Consider the following 15521-nt stretch of genomic DNA (forward strand, 5'->3'; position numbering starts at 1 on the left):
ATCGGACATTTACGAAATAGATACATCGACACAGCGTATTGTTGACATTCACATAACAAAGCTTTAAGCCTAAAATGTACTACACTCTGCTTGGTTAGAATAATCTAACTATGTCGCGGGACAGGTTTCACCACAGTAAAAATGTCTCCCATATACCTGTAATATAGCAAAAAATTGCAGAATCGCTTGGAAACGGTTTCGGAGAAAATTAATGAAGTTGCTTAAAAAATTAAAGTCATTCATAACAAACCATTTCGAGGCTGTAAATACCTTTCATCTAAAAATTTAATTCATATTAATTAAAAGTTCAACACTTTTTCACCAACGTTTACTTGCTTCAGATTTACACACCAGGTTGACATTCAGAACTCTCGGGATTTTTCAAATTAAATGCACTGAATTAGAGTTATCAGCCCTATTTTCCTTGATGAACAGAATATACATGAATAGCAAATTTTCATTGAAAATTTACACATATTTGTATTATCGTTTCTGAGTTTATCCATGCAAATTTGATATTGTGAAAACATAAACTATAGAGCCTGAATGTGAGCGTGAATGTTATGCGCAAGATTGTAAAATCCAAAAAATCCTGATGATTTTCGGACTTTTTAAAGGAATTATCGTTGATTATTCATTAGCGAAGCTTCATTGAGAAGTAAAAAAAAACAAATTGGTAATCTTCAAGTACAAATTATATTTAAAATATATAACACGAAAGGCATCACTTTTCTGATTTACCGGTATTGAAGATAGATATGCACGAAACTATATATGAATTGATGCGAGACCCGGAGGAAAAGGATGATGATGGTCGTAAAAATAACTGTAATAGATTTACTTTTATACCTAATTACTGTGCTATAGTTTGAATTATTTTGATTTCTTTCCCGACATAAATGACATTTATACTTCAAATTTGTAGACGTCTTCTGAAACACAAGTTACCAGTAGCCATTTAAACGTTTAAAGCATCAACCTGATATAACAAACTGCATGTTTAAATATAAACCGAAGAAGGATGAATTGATCACTGCGATCCAATGAAAATACTAGATTCCTGCATTCAGGTGTCGTTGGCTCGTAGATGTAGAAATAATCAAAGATGTAGATTTCTCCAACACAATTCAATGCTTCATTAATTAAATTCCAGTTTAGGTAGCTAAATAATATATAACCATAAATGATTAAATTTCACTTCAACTTAGCTTAGGTCTTAATTATGAAATGTTTGTCTAGAGATTGTCAATACAAATTGAAGAAATCAGTAGGATATATGCAAGGATTTATGACCGAGTTACCTTTATAAAGTTATCTATTTGAAATCAATGACCCCTTGGGTGCAGAGTTGGTTCAGAAGGTGAAATGAATCCGCTATAGCAACAAAGTGCTCACATTGGATCCGTTATGTGATCTTCAATGCTCATTTTGAATAGAAAATTTGCGTTTTATAAAGATGTTTCTAGTTTGCAGCGCTTTTATTTTACATTTATTAGTATTCCAAGCCTCAGGTAAGAATCCCTTTCCATTTTTATAAATTATGCCTGAGTACATCCTTAAAATTCTGTATTTTTTGTGTGGTTACATTGAAAATTTAATTCAGTTGTAAAGCTTGATTGATATATTTGTTCTATTTAAAACGTTTTGCCAATTATACCACAATGCAAACAATAACAAACTTCAAAATACTAGTATTTAGATAAATACTAGACAAAAAAAAGTTTTCTTACTTACGCAGAAAAAGATAGGGCTACTCTTGAAAAAATGTAGTTTATGTCCCTTGTGTATATTTGTATGTGTTTAAACATTTAGGTTTCATATAATTTTTTTCGTTGATGTTCATATTTAATTAAATTGTAGCCACATCCTTTGTGAAAGTGATTGCATCAGTGCCGATTATGAATGGAAACACTCGGCAAGCGTCTTTAATGGTCAAAGAGGGAGATATTTTGAATATCACCTGTCAGAGTGACCTTCATTCACTTACATTAGAGTATGACTTTGTTGTCCACCGACAAACTCACAATGACAATGGAACTTATACAGTCAAATTCTCCAAAACAGCAGATAAGGATGACGAATACAAATTGGTGATATGTAAAGCAACCAACGCTACAGGCCAGCAGATGGAAGACTCTGCTTATGTCCGAGTTTCCGGTAAGTGAACCAGCCGAAATTCTTTTTTTTACCGTAATATTTGTGTAAAAGGGTCGTCGAAAACACACGCATATATAGTTTTGTGATTAAATGGAAATCTAGAGTCAGTGGAGTAGATTTATATATTATAATCATTCGGAAAAAAGATTGCATGGTACCAAATCGCCCGAAAAATATACCAAGATTTAGATTAAAACACATCTCTCTTCGCGAACCGATGTTTTGGTCATTATCAAAATATGCAGTCTTTTGCGTCAGTATCAATTAAAGGGGAAAATAATGTTCTGGGGAATATATACAGTACCATTGGATTTAAGAAACTTACACTTTTATTGCTGAACAAAATAATTGACAATTTTACTGCTTAAAGTATAAAAAAAATATTATTTGTTATAAGATTTCAGTGAATTTATGCTGTCATTAAATTTTTCCAACGTCTGTAACCTACAATATCTTCAAAATATTGATGTTTTATTCCAAAATTCACCATTAATTTTCAAAACAAAATTCATATTTTAATTTTTGCTATGCTCCTTAACAAGTTCTCTTTTAAAAACAATGAATTTGATGAGATATATGCTTGTACAAAAAAATTTTGTCATTGGTGTTACAAGCCAAATTATATAAAAAATATCATAAAATACATCAAGTAAATAATATTGTACTACAGTTGGAATCCCCCAGATCATAGTGACATCATTCCCTGTTACTTAAAAGATAATTGTATCAGTGATGACATCATTGTGATAGAAAATATGGCAGAAAATATTACTATGCTCAGAAAAATACAATGTAAACTGTGTCAGTGGGATAACGTGCTATTTAAGGTTTTCTATAATAAAAGAACAAAAAAGTTTTTCACATAAAAGATGAATGTTTATCACATTATAACAGGCTATGCAGCTTTGTGTAGTATCTGTTCTCTTGGGTCATACTGCTATTTACTATGGATACATCAGTGGTATAACGGTCAGTGGTGTAACCAAAAATTGTTGTTACACCACTGACAAAACTGTTACACCACATGACATTATTTAATTATTTTACTTTTTCTTCTATTTTATTTATATTCTGAGCATTTTGAACAATTGTTATTTATCAATTTTACAAGTTAAACACTGTCACATTTAAGAAAGCTTGACTATTTAATTGCAATTGTGTTTTCCTAATCTGGAAAATGAGACCCATTACACTATTGACGTTATTTGTTACACCATTGACATTTAGTATGCTTTAATTATGTTTTACCCATTTGAATACTTGATTAAAAGATCAAAGTAACAACAAATTTATTCTAATAAAGCAATGAAATTATCTACATTTTATTTTTATAAAAAAACAAATTTTTTAATGACTTATAGTGTATTATAAGATATGTTATTCAACTGACATTTCACATTCCCTATTATGTTTTGCTAAAATCTTTCAAATGCTTAAAGATAACAAATGCTAGCTGAGCTTCAACAAACATATTGACAAAGAGGAAGTGTATATGTGTTGTATGCATAGATTTGGGAGAAAATTGGAGAAATTTCAATTTTATTGTCCAAAATGTATGATTGATATGAGCTGGTATAGTATTGACGATGTTGTTTGTGAGATTGATGAGCCAAAGAAAGTTTGAACTCGGTACAAGGTGGATAAAAGGATGTGGATGCCAATAGTAAAAATATAACATCAAAGAATGAGTGAATTCATGTAAAAAACATCTACATGCCATTTTTTCTGTCAGTGGTGTAACATTGATTATAAGTGGTGTAACAGTATGTGTATCTTCAGATAATGAAAGAATGAGGTGCGAAAACTTTTATTAAAGATCAAATTTATCATGTTTTAAATGCAATAAAAAATAGAAATTAGTTTATTTTACAAAATTTAACACACTTATCTCTTATTTATTATCGCTAGGTCAGTGGTGTAACTTTTATGTCAGTGGTAAAACATAATAATCAGTGGTGTAACATGTACATTTTTCTCCAAATAAAATTAACTGACAATAATATATGTATATTTGAAAACACCAGTGCATTTATAGTAACGTCTTTTTTATGTTCCGTTAATAGAAAAATCCAGTTGTGTTCTTTTTAATGCTCAAATCAAAAATTTGTTGAGTAACATCAAGAATTTGTCTCAATTGTTATGTTGGTGACTATGTAAATGTGTCAAATATTTTCTGTTATCTAATTCTGATAACTTTAAATGAAGTTTGTTGATATAAACTTTATGTCCATCATTTTAAAAGAATTATTTTATTTTATATGTTTGCAAATTTTAAGATGTTATACTTCATTGCTTGTTAAATGTGTTTTTTGCAATGAAAGTAATTTTTTCAGCAATTATTTTCTCATGTTTTACATTTTTCAAAAGTCTGTATATTTTGATAATGACCCGTTTACACTATCGAGGCGAATACAATCCGGGTTAAATTATATCAGGGAGGAGGGGGGGGGGTAAATGCAGGGAGAGTAAAATCATTTAGACCCGCAAAGGGTACAGAATTGTCATTAAATTAATTGTTTACAGTATGCGTGGAATGTTTCATCAAAGAGCATTCAATCATTATATCCTAGTAACCATTTATAAAAATGATACCGATAATATGACATATATTTGTATATTTAAAACAGAATCATGTTGTAGAGATAAACCTTGTCAGATCCTTACGATTGCTAAATGTATAAATTGCATCTCTACTTTAAAATCTTGAATGTCGTATTTTGAATATCTTTTTGCGAATATCGTATGAAATTTCTAGGCTATCGTAGTGAGTGGTTATCATTACACATAAAAGGAGTTCCTAAACTTGCAAAAACAAAGTTACATTTTTAAGATTCCGATATTACACATGGATCCGACTAAGACTAGAGTTAATAGAAAACCAAATATAAATGCAAATTGAAAATGTTGATTTTCTTTCAATGTTGCTTCAAAAGAGCAGAAATATTTTTCGAGATGTAAGGGGATAGAACAGGGGTAGATACCTCCTTCCCATCTTCCCCTCAGAATTATAATATACATATAGAGCAGTGAATAATCATGTAGTTAACGAAATTAAACAAATGACATTCAGTTTTTAATGGGCTAAATGGTCAACAAATTAACCAACAGATCTTGCTAAAATTTAGAGATATGATTTCCTCAGCTTTTACTGTAATGATGTAAAAAAAGATACATTTATTTTACCTTTTAAATTACGAAATTTTCTATTACTTTCATATGAAAATCTTCTTAATAAGGAATTCAATACAGTTTAAAAATGGCCACAACCATCGGACCCTCTTAAATTAGTTAATATCAATAGATTTCGGATTCCTTGCAGTTCCTTACAACATTTCGATTACTGGCGTTGAAGATCTAGGAGAAGGCGACAATGCGACCATTACCTGCACTTTGTCTGGCCTGTTGTATGAGCCCAGTATTACACGGTTTATCCTATATTCGATTTATGGAGGCATCGAAACAGCACAGGCACTTATCCACAACGTGACCCTGTACAAAAAGATGACGAGTTATGATAACGTTTCCAAGACTTATAATGCCAGTATTGTATCTCCACCCATTCCCTTGGACCGACTGAACAATGGAAATGGTTTATTATGTGTTAGCACCGTAAATACCACATATTTCCACAAAGGATTATCTTTAAATGTTTATTGTAAGTATTGAATATTAATTCAGAATGTATATTTGCTCTAATGATAAAGATCTCTTGCATCAAAAACTATGATTAATTATTTCGGATTTTGTTTGTTTTGTTTGTAATTTTTGTCAGTCGCGAATATATGATTAAATACACTCGCAATTTTAATGGATTTTATATTTGAACGAGTTACATGAAGCACGAGTAATCTTGATTTCCAGATTATACATGTACAGGTTTTTTTTTTACATTTGAGTAATTGATGCTGACTAAATTAATTTTAGAACAATTATAACACTTATGCACATTAGATTCCCCAAAATGATCTTTTTTGAAATTTCAGTAACCAGTTCAGACACGTACGATAAAACTTTTTTCCTGTTTCATTAAACAGTTATGAAACTAACGAACCCTCCTGAGTTTGATTTGTAATTCATCATACATGGACCTCTATAATTACAATTATCCTTTTTATTTTTATACAATGCGTTTTAATTTGTCTTACACATGCACATATCGGGTAACTCGATTGCATTTTCAAAAAAAAATGTGTTATAGATGGACCAAATGTTGGAAACTTGAACTTTGGGGGCTCGGATGTAGCGCTACAAGAAGGTAGAAGTGGAACGTGGTCCTGCTCAGTTTATCGTACCAACCCTGCTTCGACCCTTATTTGGCAAAATGACACCCACACTTTTATGCCATCCTCTCCTGCTGTTGTTAAAAAAGTATCGGTATGGTCATTTTTATCATCTTTGATAATCATATAGAAAATATATCATACATGTAAGTTAATCAACTTTCAACACCATTTGCCTTACAGTTTTTCAACTGTCTCCGTACGTTATAAAAAATTACTGTTTACAGATTTTATTATCAGTTATGCCTTACATCACCCATAATTCTGTACATTTCATCGGGATATAGAATATTTGTGATAAATATACTTTAAAAGAGGAAAATTATTTCTCTGTATACACTGTAGCAATTTCTAAAATTTAGTTAGAAGGGAAATTTCTTCAGAAATTTTTGGATCACGTTAGCACAATTAATTTACACATTACAGTAAACATTGAAACATTTTATAAAAGCCCAAGTGACATATTGAATGACTTAGGAATACCTTGAACTCCTAATGGATCATCAATAGAGAATCTTCATTTTAAAAACTTAAGTACACATTTAACGTCAGGAACATTTTAAATTTATATTATCTAATTAACTCTGGAGCACGACTTGTATAGAATGTATTTATGTCATTTAATTTACCTTTTTTCTTTCCTTTTGTACAGTTTTCTTATCAAACACGACAAGAGTGGTCCTTCACATACCACAGAGATCTTTCATTTACTAACATCACTTGCACCGCTGTGGGCTACAAAAACCAAACCGTGTCAAAGACAAGGCAATTTGGAGATATATATTGTAAGTGTCCCAACATAGATTTAAAACACTACACCATTTTTTCTATGCTTTGATATCTTTTCGTTTTATTTTTGAGTATGTGCATAAGGTTTTGTTTATCTATTTCATCAGCCAATTTAAAGATAGAGAAAATTGAAGCATCTGCGATGCATAAAGCAAGCTCTTTTTATTAGGGCCCTGCTCTGCTCTGCTGATTAGTCCCTACGTCAGTCCGACCATCTGTGAAATTTATCTTCTCTCCCCTTTGCCTGATCCTGCTCATGCTTTACACACATAGTGCCTTTAGGTTAAGAGAATGCAATGACCCTGAACTGTGTTTTTGGGTGCAAGGGAATGGTCAAAGTAGAATTACAATGTATACGGAAAATCCTTGGCAGGAACATATCTTCTCTAGCTGACACAATCTGGCTCATTTTTCATCTTCAGATTGCTTATTGTCAAAGAGTGTGTACTGACCTTGAATGGTGTTTATAGGTCATATTGGACCACGCAAAATCCTTTTTTTAAGAGTATATATACTCTCCATTTCGCCATATATGGCTCATACTTCACATAAATAGAGCTTTAGAGTAGATGGTATGCAATGACCCTAACCATGTTTAAAGGTTAAAAGTAATGACCATAGCAGAATTACATTAAAAATCTTTGTCCAGAGCATATCTTTTCTCCCCTTAGGCTAACATGGCTAATAATTCACCGACAAGATTACGTTGGTCTGGGAATGTGCAGTGCATGTGATCTTGAATGATGTTTGAAGGTCAAGGTCACATAAAAAAACCCCCTAAAAATCCTTTTGGTAAATACTTCATAAACATTAACATAAAGATTAATGGTTTGTAGATACTTTGAACAAAGTCAATATGAAGATCATACCATATCTTTTTTTTGATTTTTTTTTACCATATATTATTTCCCATTTCCTTAATTTTGCTCAGATTGGAAAAAATGCCAGCATGTGAGTAGTGATGTGAGAAATTAAGACGTTTTTGCCAGCTGGAAAATTTCTAAGTTATAAGTCAAGTTTAGACGAAATTCTATGAAATGCCTTTCTTCCTATTGTTTATAGTATAAGCAGGGTCATACGAGACGGTCACGATCTCAATGATGTCCACTTATTGCCATTTAAATCTATCTTATATCTGTGTTCCTGTGATTTCTGTGATGTTAGGATTTAAGTACGCATCAGCAACTAGATAACCAATCTGCTTCTTTTATAACCAAGATGCCCCAGAGTTGGTTATACGAGGAATAACAGTTCTAGAGGAAGGGGAGACTCTAAACTTGACGTGCCAGGTGGTGGCAGCTAATCCAATGGCAAACGCAACATGGACCGGAACGGGTACTTATGAATTTTTTTTTCGCGGGGAAGTTTTACTTAAGCAATGCCTCAACGAAGTCAAATCTACATACCCTAATCTATGAAACGGGCTGAGATATAGACAACTAACTACGTTTATTAAAAATATTACAATTGTGCTGCGATTGTCTTTGATTACATCTGACAAAATTAAAAAAGATTTTACTTTTAAACTATGTTGCATAATTACAATCCGAGACTGTTTTACCCATGAATCTAATATAAATAAATAAATTGTACAGCTAGTGGGGTTATGGAGATATCAAACATTCAGAGGAGACAAGATGGAGAGGAATTTACATGTAGTGCCACGAACAATGTCGGATCATCAAGAAAAGCTGTACGAATAACTGTGCATTGTATGTATTTGACTCTCTTGTACATGTCTTCCTTTTTTCCACTCGATCTTTCTTTCTATTTTATGATCATTTTGCAAAATATTATTTTACAATCGTAAAGTTTGTTATCATCAAATTCACACTGAAGCAAACAACGGGACGGAGAAAATTTTTTAAGTATAAAAGAATCTTTTTTACTCTAGAGATGATTAAATGAAAAGTTACCGACTTCTTTTAAAACACGGATCAAGATCCCGAAATCTGTTGTTCGTTATATGATATAACATATTTAAATCACAAGGTATGATTAACCATATTTATTTCTTACGGGAATTGATTGTTATTCATAGCTCTGTAGAAACTGACAGGACTAAAATCTACACGCCCCGTTTATCAATTAATCAAAACCTTCATCGATCGAAGAAAAGTCATGGATTGCTCAAATTAATCAAGATGATATCAGACTAAAGTTTTCTTTTCAGAGGATATAACGTCAGTTATGTATTTTTTTTCTATAATGTCGCCACATTCATGAACTGCATTCATCACCAAAGCAAGCATTTTATCGTTTTACATGAAATACCCTGCTTTTGTGTCTCAGACGGTCCATATTTTTCCCTCGCTTCAAACGTTTTGGGAAGAGAAGGAACCAGTGTATCAATTGTGGCGACTGTGTCGGCGAATCCAGCTCCCACAAGACTGAACTGGAAAAAGGCTGGAAACGATACCGTATTGTCTACTAACAGAATACTTCTAATTGAAAATGCTACAAAAGAGGATGCTGGGGATTATATATTGGAAGCAACTAGGGTCAGGCAACGAGCAAACAACATCACGGAAGACATCACGAAGAATGTATCTGTACATCTAGAAATCAGATGTGAGTTCATTATAATACTGTGATTTCTTTAATATTTGTTGGCATAAATTGTTATGGATTAAGAAAAATTTACTGTTTTAATACACTGGGGCCATATCATCCACCTGAGCAATACAGCCCTTCACTCTGATCAATATATATATATATATATATATATATATATATATATATATATATATATATATATATATATATATATATATATATATATATATATATATGTATATATATATATATATATAACAGCGCACTGTAAAAGGACGCAATGTTTTATATCCTTGTAACAGAAATCAGAGCAACTTGACATATCTTAAACAGAAATATGCCTCAGTTACCGCCTAGGAAAAACAAAGATTAAAAATCATTACCGGTATATTTAGTGTCCAAACACTTTGAAACCTGAAATTCCGCAGCAGTTGCGACGCAAAAAAACTAAATGGTCGACTCCTTTTAACAAGTATAAGTGTTAATTTGCAAATTTTAAAGAATCTTTTTCAATGCAATTACCTAAATTGATTTGCTTGTGAGCTTGAAGCTGGACCTGAAAATTTTAAATCGCTATTTTCAATGGCTATTGTTATGCATACAAATGATACTAACTACACAAAACGAAACTTCCGTTTCGGTTCACACATTTTTTTTTTACATTTATCTGTGCTAAAATTGAGCTAATCTTTTTTCAGTTTTGAGAACATTTACATCTAATCTTTGAAAAATATCAACCTCTTAAGCGAATTATATAGATACAGCAACTAAACAATCTGTGAAAATTTTCGAGAGTAGAAAAAGGTCCAATATCTTTTACTTCAACACACTAGGAACTGACAAAATAGAATTGCATGGTAGAACAACGGTCACTTCAAATCAAATCTTGTTTATCAGTTTTACAACCAGTAGATATACATGTCAATTTTATGTCCTGTGTGATAACATCAATTGAAGTTAATGACCATCTGCTGCCCCTTTGTGTTTTTTTTTACTCTCAATGCGGCCATGGATTTATTTTTTAGTGAGAAATAGTATTGGTCAAAAAATTCTCATTATAATAAAAAAAAATTGTAATAAGATAATTTTTGCAACTAAATTAGAGTCAATTTGTGTGCATCAAGCTTTTCAAATTTTTTTGAAATTTTTTTGAGGGGGGGGGGTGTCGATGATAATCTGCTGCCTTTATTTGCCCTCAATGTGGCCATATTTTTTTTTTTAGTGAGAAATGGTATTGGCCAAATTATTCTTATAATAATAAAAAATAAAAATTCTGTTGTATTTTAAATTCTAATAATGCTGAAGTAATTAACTGTTAATATAAGTTTAAGCTAAGAACTTTGATGACAAATCTCATTTGATATTGAATGCATGTTGCAAAATAAATTTTTTATTGGTCATTTTATACATTTCTTTATGATTTATTAAGTGCAAAGAAAGATGGGTAACTCATCACATCACAGCTCATTAAAGAACCCTCAATGCCATGCTCATATTTTCACATATTGCTCAGTACACACTATTATATGAAATATGTAAATTTAAAAAAATCAATTGGGTTGTTTTTGGGGGGTCAGGTGTCCTTGGCTACCTTAATGTCTGCTGCTCTCGATGATTTGTGGTCATTGCTCTTGGCCACGTGGGCAGCGAGGTCAACCGTGCAGTGAGCGTTTATTATGGGCATAAACTATTCATCATTTGATCCAATGAATTTTAGACTGAACTGGTGTTAAACATAACAAAGTAAAAAGCAACATAAACTGTTATTAATTCAAAGAGGTAAATGCCTGTAATTAGGATAACACTGCTTAGAGTTCCGGTTGCAAGGTTTTTTGATAATTTTTTAAAAAAGATTTACCCGCATTTATTCCTATGTAAAAATTCAATAGCATTGAACCCCACCCTAACCCGCTAAGTATTCTAAAAAAAAATTAACATCAATTAGCAACAGGCTTATTGTTTCAAATTAATGTAATAATCAAAATTCAAATGTTATTGATACATAATTTTCACTCAAACATCGCACTTGTTAATATATATAAGAAACTCTCGTTATATCGTGAAGTGGAATGAATTTTTATCACTAACACCAATTTAACTCCGAGGACTATTTTTATTTTTAATGTTTATTTTCATTGGTTTCCTACTACATAGATGGACCAGCTTCTGCACGCATTTCTCCCAACATAACGATGTTAGAGCTTGACATTGGATCATCTGTTCCCCACATCGTATTTACTGCAGACTGTATTCCAACTTGTGATTTTAAATGGACACAACACTATAGAAACACACAGAGACATAGATCCGTAACTGCGAACCTGGACCTTGGCAAGGCTACTACAGAAGTCATTGGTGACCACACATGTGAAGCTTACAACTACATAGGAGGACAGAACTACTCGGCCACAGTCACCTTTCAGTTACGAGTACAATGTAAGAACTATAAATTTAGACATTCTTCCCTTTACAACAAATGCGTTGAAATAGAAAATGAGGCATTGACTATTTACGAATGATTCTTCCATACGCACTTCGAAATATATACGCATACTTCTCATGCTCTTACTGATACTTCTAATAACATCAGAGATAATCATAATTAAATTCATGCAGTTTTTCTTCTTACCTTTCTTGTAAAAAAAAAAGAATAAGGGTTATTAGAAATGGGGATCAACTATTTATATTAAAATGGCATCGTACATAGTGAACTTTTTCAGGAACACCTACATGTATAAACATCATGCTGTTACATGTAAATAATTTCACCAATCTTAACTATTGCTTATGATTGCTTGAATAGTAAATGTGTTGAATATCTTTTTCGAAAATGTTTTGTAACGTGATTTTTTGTAATTTGTTTTGGTTTTTGAAGATGCTCCCATGGTACAGGCAGTATCAATCAAACAGCTTTCAAACATCCCATTCGATGAAATTGGCATTATTAGAATCACCGCCGTAATAAGAGCTTATCCCGCGACAACGGCGGTGACATGGGGCATCAAGAACGATCGATTTACCAACCCGTTTAAGCCATTAACTGGTAGGTGTTTAGCTTATTTATACGTTTAAGTATTCATTTGGTATCCGTTTGAGTTATTCCAGAATTCGTAATGTTTAATGTTACGTTCATTTTTAAATACTTATTTTTGAAACAAAAATGTAGATAATGCATTATTTATTCTTTGTATATATAGATTTATTAAGGTAATCTTTTTTTTTTTGTTCATAAAACATTTGTAATTGCATTGCAACCTTATCATTGTCTGCGTTGCCTAAAATCTTTGTTTGTTGATAGATGATTCCCGATACTACGGTAACAGAACTAATGACTGCTCTTATGACTGTGAAAGTACGGAAGTTCTCATCCTTAATCCCCCGTCTTGCACTGACACAGGAAACAAATATTCAATATATGCAGCAAACGAGAAAGGAAACTCAAGTGTAAAGACAACACTGAACAGAGTTACTATCACATGTGAGCTTTGATGTGTTTCTACTTTTATTACCAAGTTACCTATCATACTACCTCTGATGATTTAAATTTAAAATGTTTTGGATCAAGTTTTAGTTTATGTGCATGAAAGTATATGTCAAGCCTTATGAATTAATACTATATGTAAACAATATTTTATCGAATTATAAAAGGCATCAATGATCTGTTACTTTCAGGTATTCCTCGTCGGGTGTATTATAGTTTCACACATCTGAAATGTGAAGGCGAGGAACTAGATATGACCGCTTCATTTGTCTCAGTTCCCGGACCATTTATAACATGGTACAAACAGCCAGACATTAAAAATTACGTCTATTATGAAGATTTCCGAGGAAATTGGAATACCTCATATTACACATCACGATACCACGTTCAGATTGTTACTTCTTCAACGTTCGGAACATACATGGTTGGAGCTGAGAATAGCAAAGGTGTTTCAAACTTGATGGTTCTTGTCCAAATTAACAGGAAACCTAATTGCACAGGTAATGGAAAATCAATATCACTACTCTATATACTAATATATATACATTCACTTTGTCTTGATTATTTTTGTTGAAAATAATATTTTTTTAAGTCATTGATACCTTCACAAAGACAGGTAATTTTTTTAAAAAGATCATTATTTTGATCTATAAGAGATGTATTATTAAGGTTGTAATACTATTGATACAAATAGATTTATCATTGAGTGTTTTTTAAGTAAACATTCCCTTCTTCTTGAAGCGTGAATATACAAATTTCTTAACTTCTGAAATGTTTTGTAGAGATAAGTAGTAGTACTTCTACAACAAGTAGTACAACAATTGCTTTAAGAAGTGACGCGTCTAACCTCAGACTATCATACAGGGGGAAAATTGTGACAAGAATTTTACTGTATGTTGTTACATGCATGGTTTTAGTACAGGTAGGCCTTATACGTCATTATCATGTATGAACTTTTCACAAACATTTAATGCATGCTGTCGAAAGAGAAATATTGAAATGTTTAATTTTGCAACGTTGAAGATGACAATTTAAAGAACAATCGTTGGCCACACTGCAAATCTTAGATATTAAATAGGTCTAAGCTTTCACGTCTTAATGATTTTTTTTTAAGTTCCATGTGCAGTTTGATTAGTCAATACTTGTAAATGTAGTTGTAATTAGATTTTATTGCTTTTTGTAGGGAAATATATCAGACTATTGAGTTCCTTTGCAGAAAAAGCTTGTAATAAGGAATTCAAAGACATCCTGATATAAAATAATGTTTTCCAATAAAAACGCATTTTCCTTTTGAAAATACATGTACTTACACTTTTTAAACTTTCAGTTAATTCAATGATAAGCAGATAATAACTAATTATCATCAAGCGAAATTTAAATTTCAATTTAATTAAGTCTTGAACTTGTTTGAATTCCTATTTCAATTTTCAATTCTAATTTTTATTTTAGGTATGGTACTAGACAATTCGGCACAATCAGAGAACTTAGAAGGAACAAATGAAGAATAATTGATGCATTTTGTAAAAAATTTAGAATGATTTTTGTGAGTTTAAAATTAAATGTGTTTCGCTTTCAGATTAAAATTCAATACACGTCACAATCATAGATGAACATTGAATGAAAGTAAAGAAATTACCAAATGGTCAACGAGTACCTATAATAGTAATAAAAAAATTTCCCATTCATCACTTGAATTTTTGAACTTGAGAAATCATATTTTAATTCGTAAAAGATATAATTCTTATATTAAAAAAAAATTTCAAAAGGCCCAAGCTTTTTATATTTTCCTACGCCTTTAAATGATGTCACAGCTTAATTCTTAACTTCATTGACTAGTTTAAATACTTTTAAGTCATACTTCACAATTACAGAATTTTAGTAATATTCATCTCAGTTTCATAGATATTAATGCAAATATCGTCTTAATCTATAATAAGTCACCTGACATAACTTCTTCCTTATGTGAAATAGAATAATACCATCTATACTACTATATTAAAAAAATATAATCGAATTTTTTGGGCTTTGATAGAGTGCTGTCTTTTGTCTTATATTTCTTAAACATCATTGATACTTAAAGATTACCAATTTGTTTTTATTTTTTCTCAGTCAAGCTTTGCTTATTAATGATGAACGAATTTTTTTTTTTAAAAATCCTGAAATCATCTGAATTTTTTGGATTTTACAATCTTGTGCATGCACATTACATTCACTCTAAATCACGGGAGGATCTCAGTTCATGTTTCCACAATATCAGA

General features: G+C 31.4%; 2 protein-coding genes across 2 annotated transcripts; both read left to right on the forward strand.

The window, feature by feature from the left end:
* Positions 1 to 1898: 1898 nt before the first annotated feature.
* LOC128191294 (uncharacterized) lies at positions 1899 to 12301 on the forward strand. Its single transcript, XM_052863376.1, has 6 exons — positions 1899 to 2157; positions 6356 to 6531; positions 7090 to 7222; positions 8445 to 8561; positions 9519 to 9797; positions 11937 to 12301. Exons 1-6 carry the CDS (start codon positions 1899 to 1901, stop codon positions 12299 to 12301), a joined length of 1329 nt encoding a protein of 442 aa, XP_052719336.1.
* A 364-nt stretch (positions 12302 to 12665) lies between these two features.
* LOC128156915 (uncharacterized) lies at positions 12666 to 15388 on the forward strand. The gene is made up of 5 exons (XM_052819247.1): positions 12666 to 12825; positions 13081 to 13260; positions 13455 to 13763; positions 14046 to 14185; positions 14713 to 15388. The coding sequence occupies exons 1-5, from the start codon at positions 12666 to 12668 to the stop codon at positions 14722 to 14724; spliced, it is 801 nt and encodes a 266-aa protein (XP_052675207.1). The 3' UTR covers positions 14725 to 15388.
* Positions 15389 to 15521: the final 133 nt, after the last annotated feature.

Source organism: Crassostrea angulata, chromosome 7 (genome assembly GCF_025612915.1).
Source record: "Crassostrea angulata isolate pt1a10 chromosome 7, ASM2561291v2, whole genome shotgun sequence".
NCBI classification, from domain to species: Eukaryota; Metazoa; Mollusca; class Bivalvia; order Ostreida; family Ostreidae; genus Magallana; species Magallana angulata.

What these genes read in the sequence shown, in the direction of transcription:
- LOC128191294 (XM_052863376.1), top strand. Translation starts at nt 1,899, where the DNA reads ATGAATGGAAACACTCGGCAAGCGTCTTTAATGGTCAAAGAGGGAGAT. An exon ending in TGCTTATGTCCGAGTTTCCG is followed by an intron (nt 2,158 to 6,355) that starts GTAAGTGAACCA and finishes AATGTGTTATAG; the next exon opens with ATGGACCAAATGTTGGAAAC. An exon ending in CTGTTGTTAAAAAAGTATCG is followed by an intron (nt 6,532 to 7,089) that starts GTATGGTCATTT and finishes CCTTTTGTACAG; the next exon opens with TTTTCTTATCAAACACGACA.
- LOC128156915 (XM_052819247.1), top strand. Translation starts at nt 12,666, where the DNA reads ATGGTACAGGCAGTATCAATCAAACAGCTTTCAAACATCCCATTCGAT. An exon ending in GAACAGAGTTACTATCACAT is followed by an intron (nt 13,261 to 13,454) that starts GTGAGCTTTGAT and finishes TGTTACTTTCAG; the next exon opens with GTATTCCTCGTCGGGTGTAT. An exon ending in CAGGAAACCTAATTGCACAG is followed by an intron (nt 13,764 to 14,045) that starts GTAATGGAAAAT and finishes AATGTTTTGTAG; the next exon opens with AGATAAGTAGTAGTACTTCT.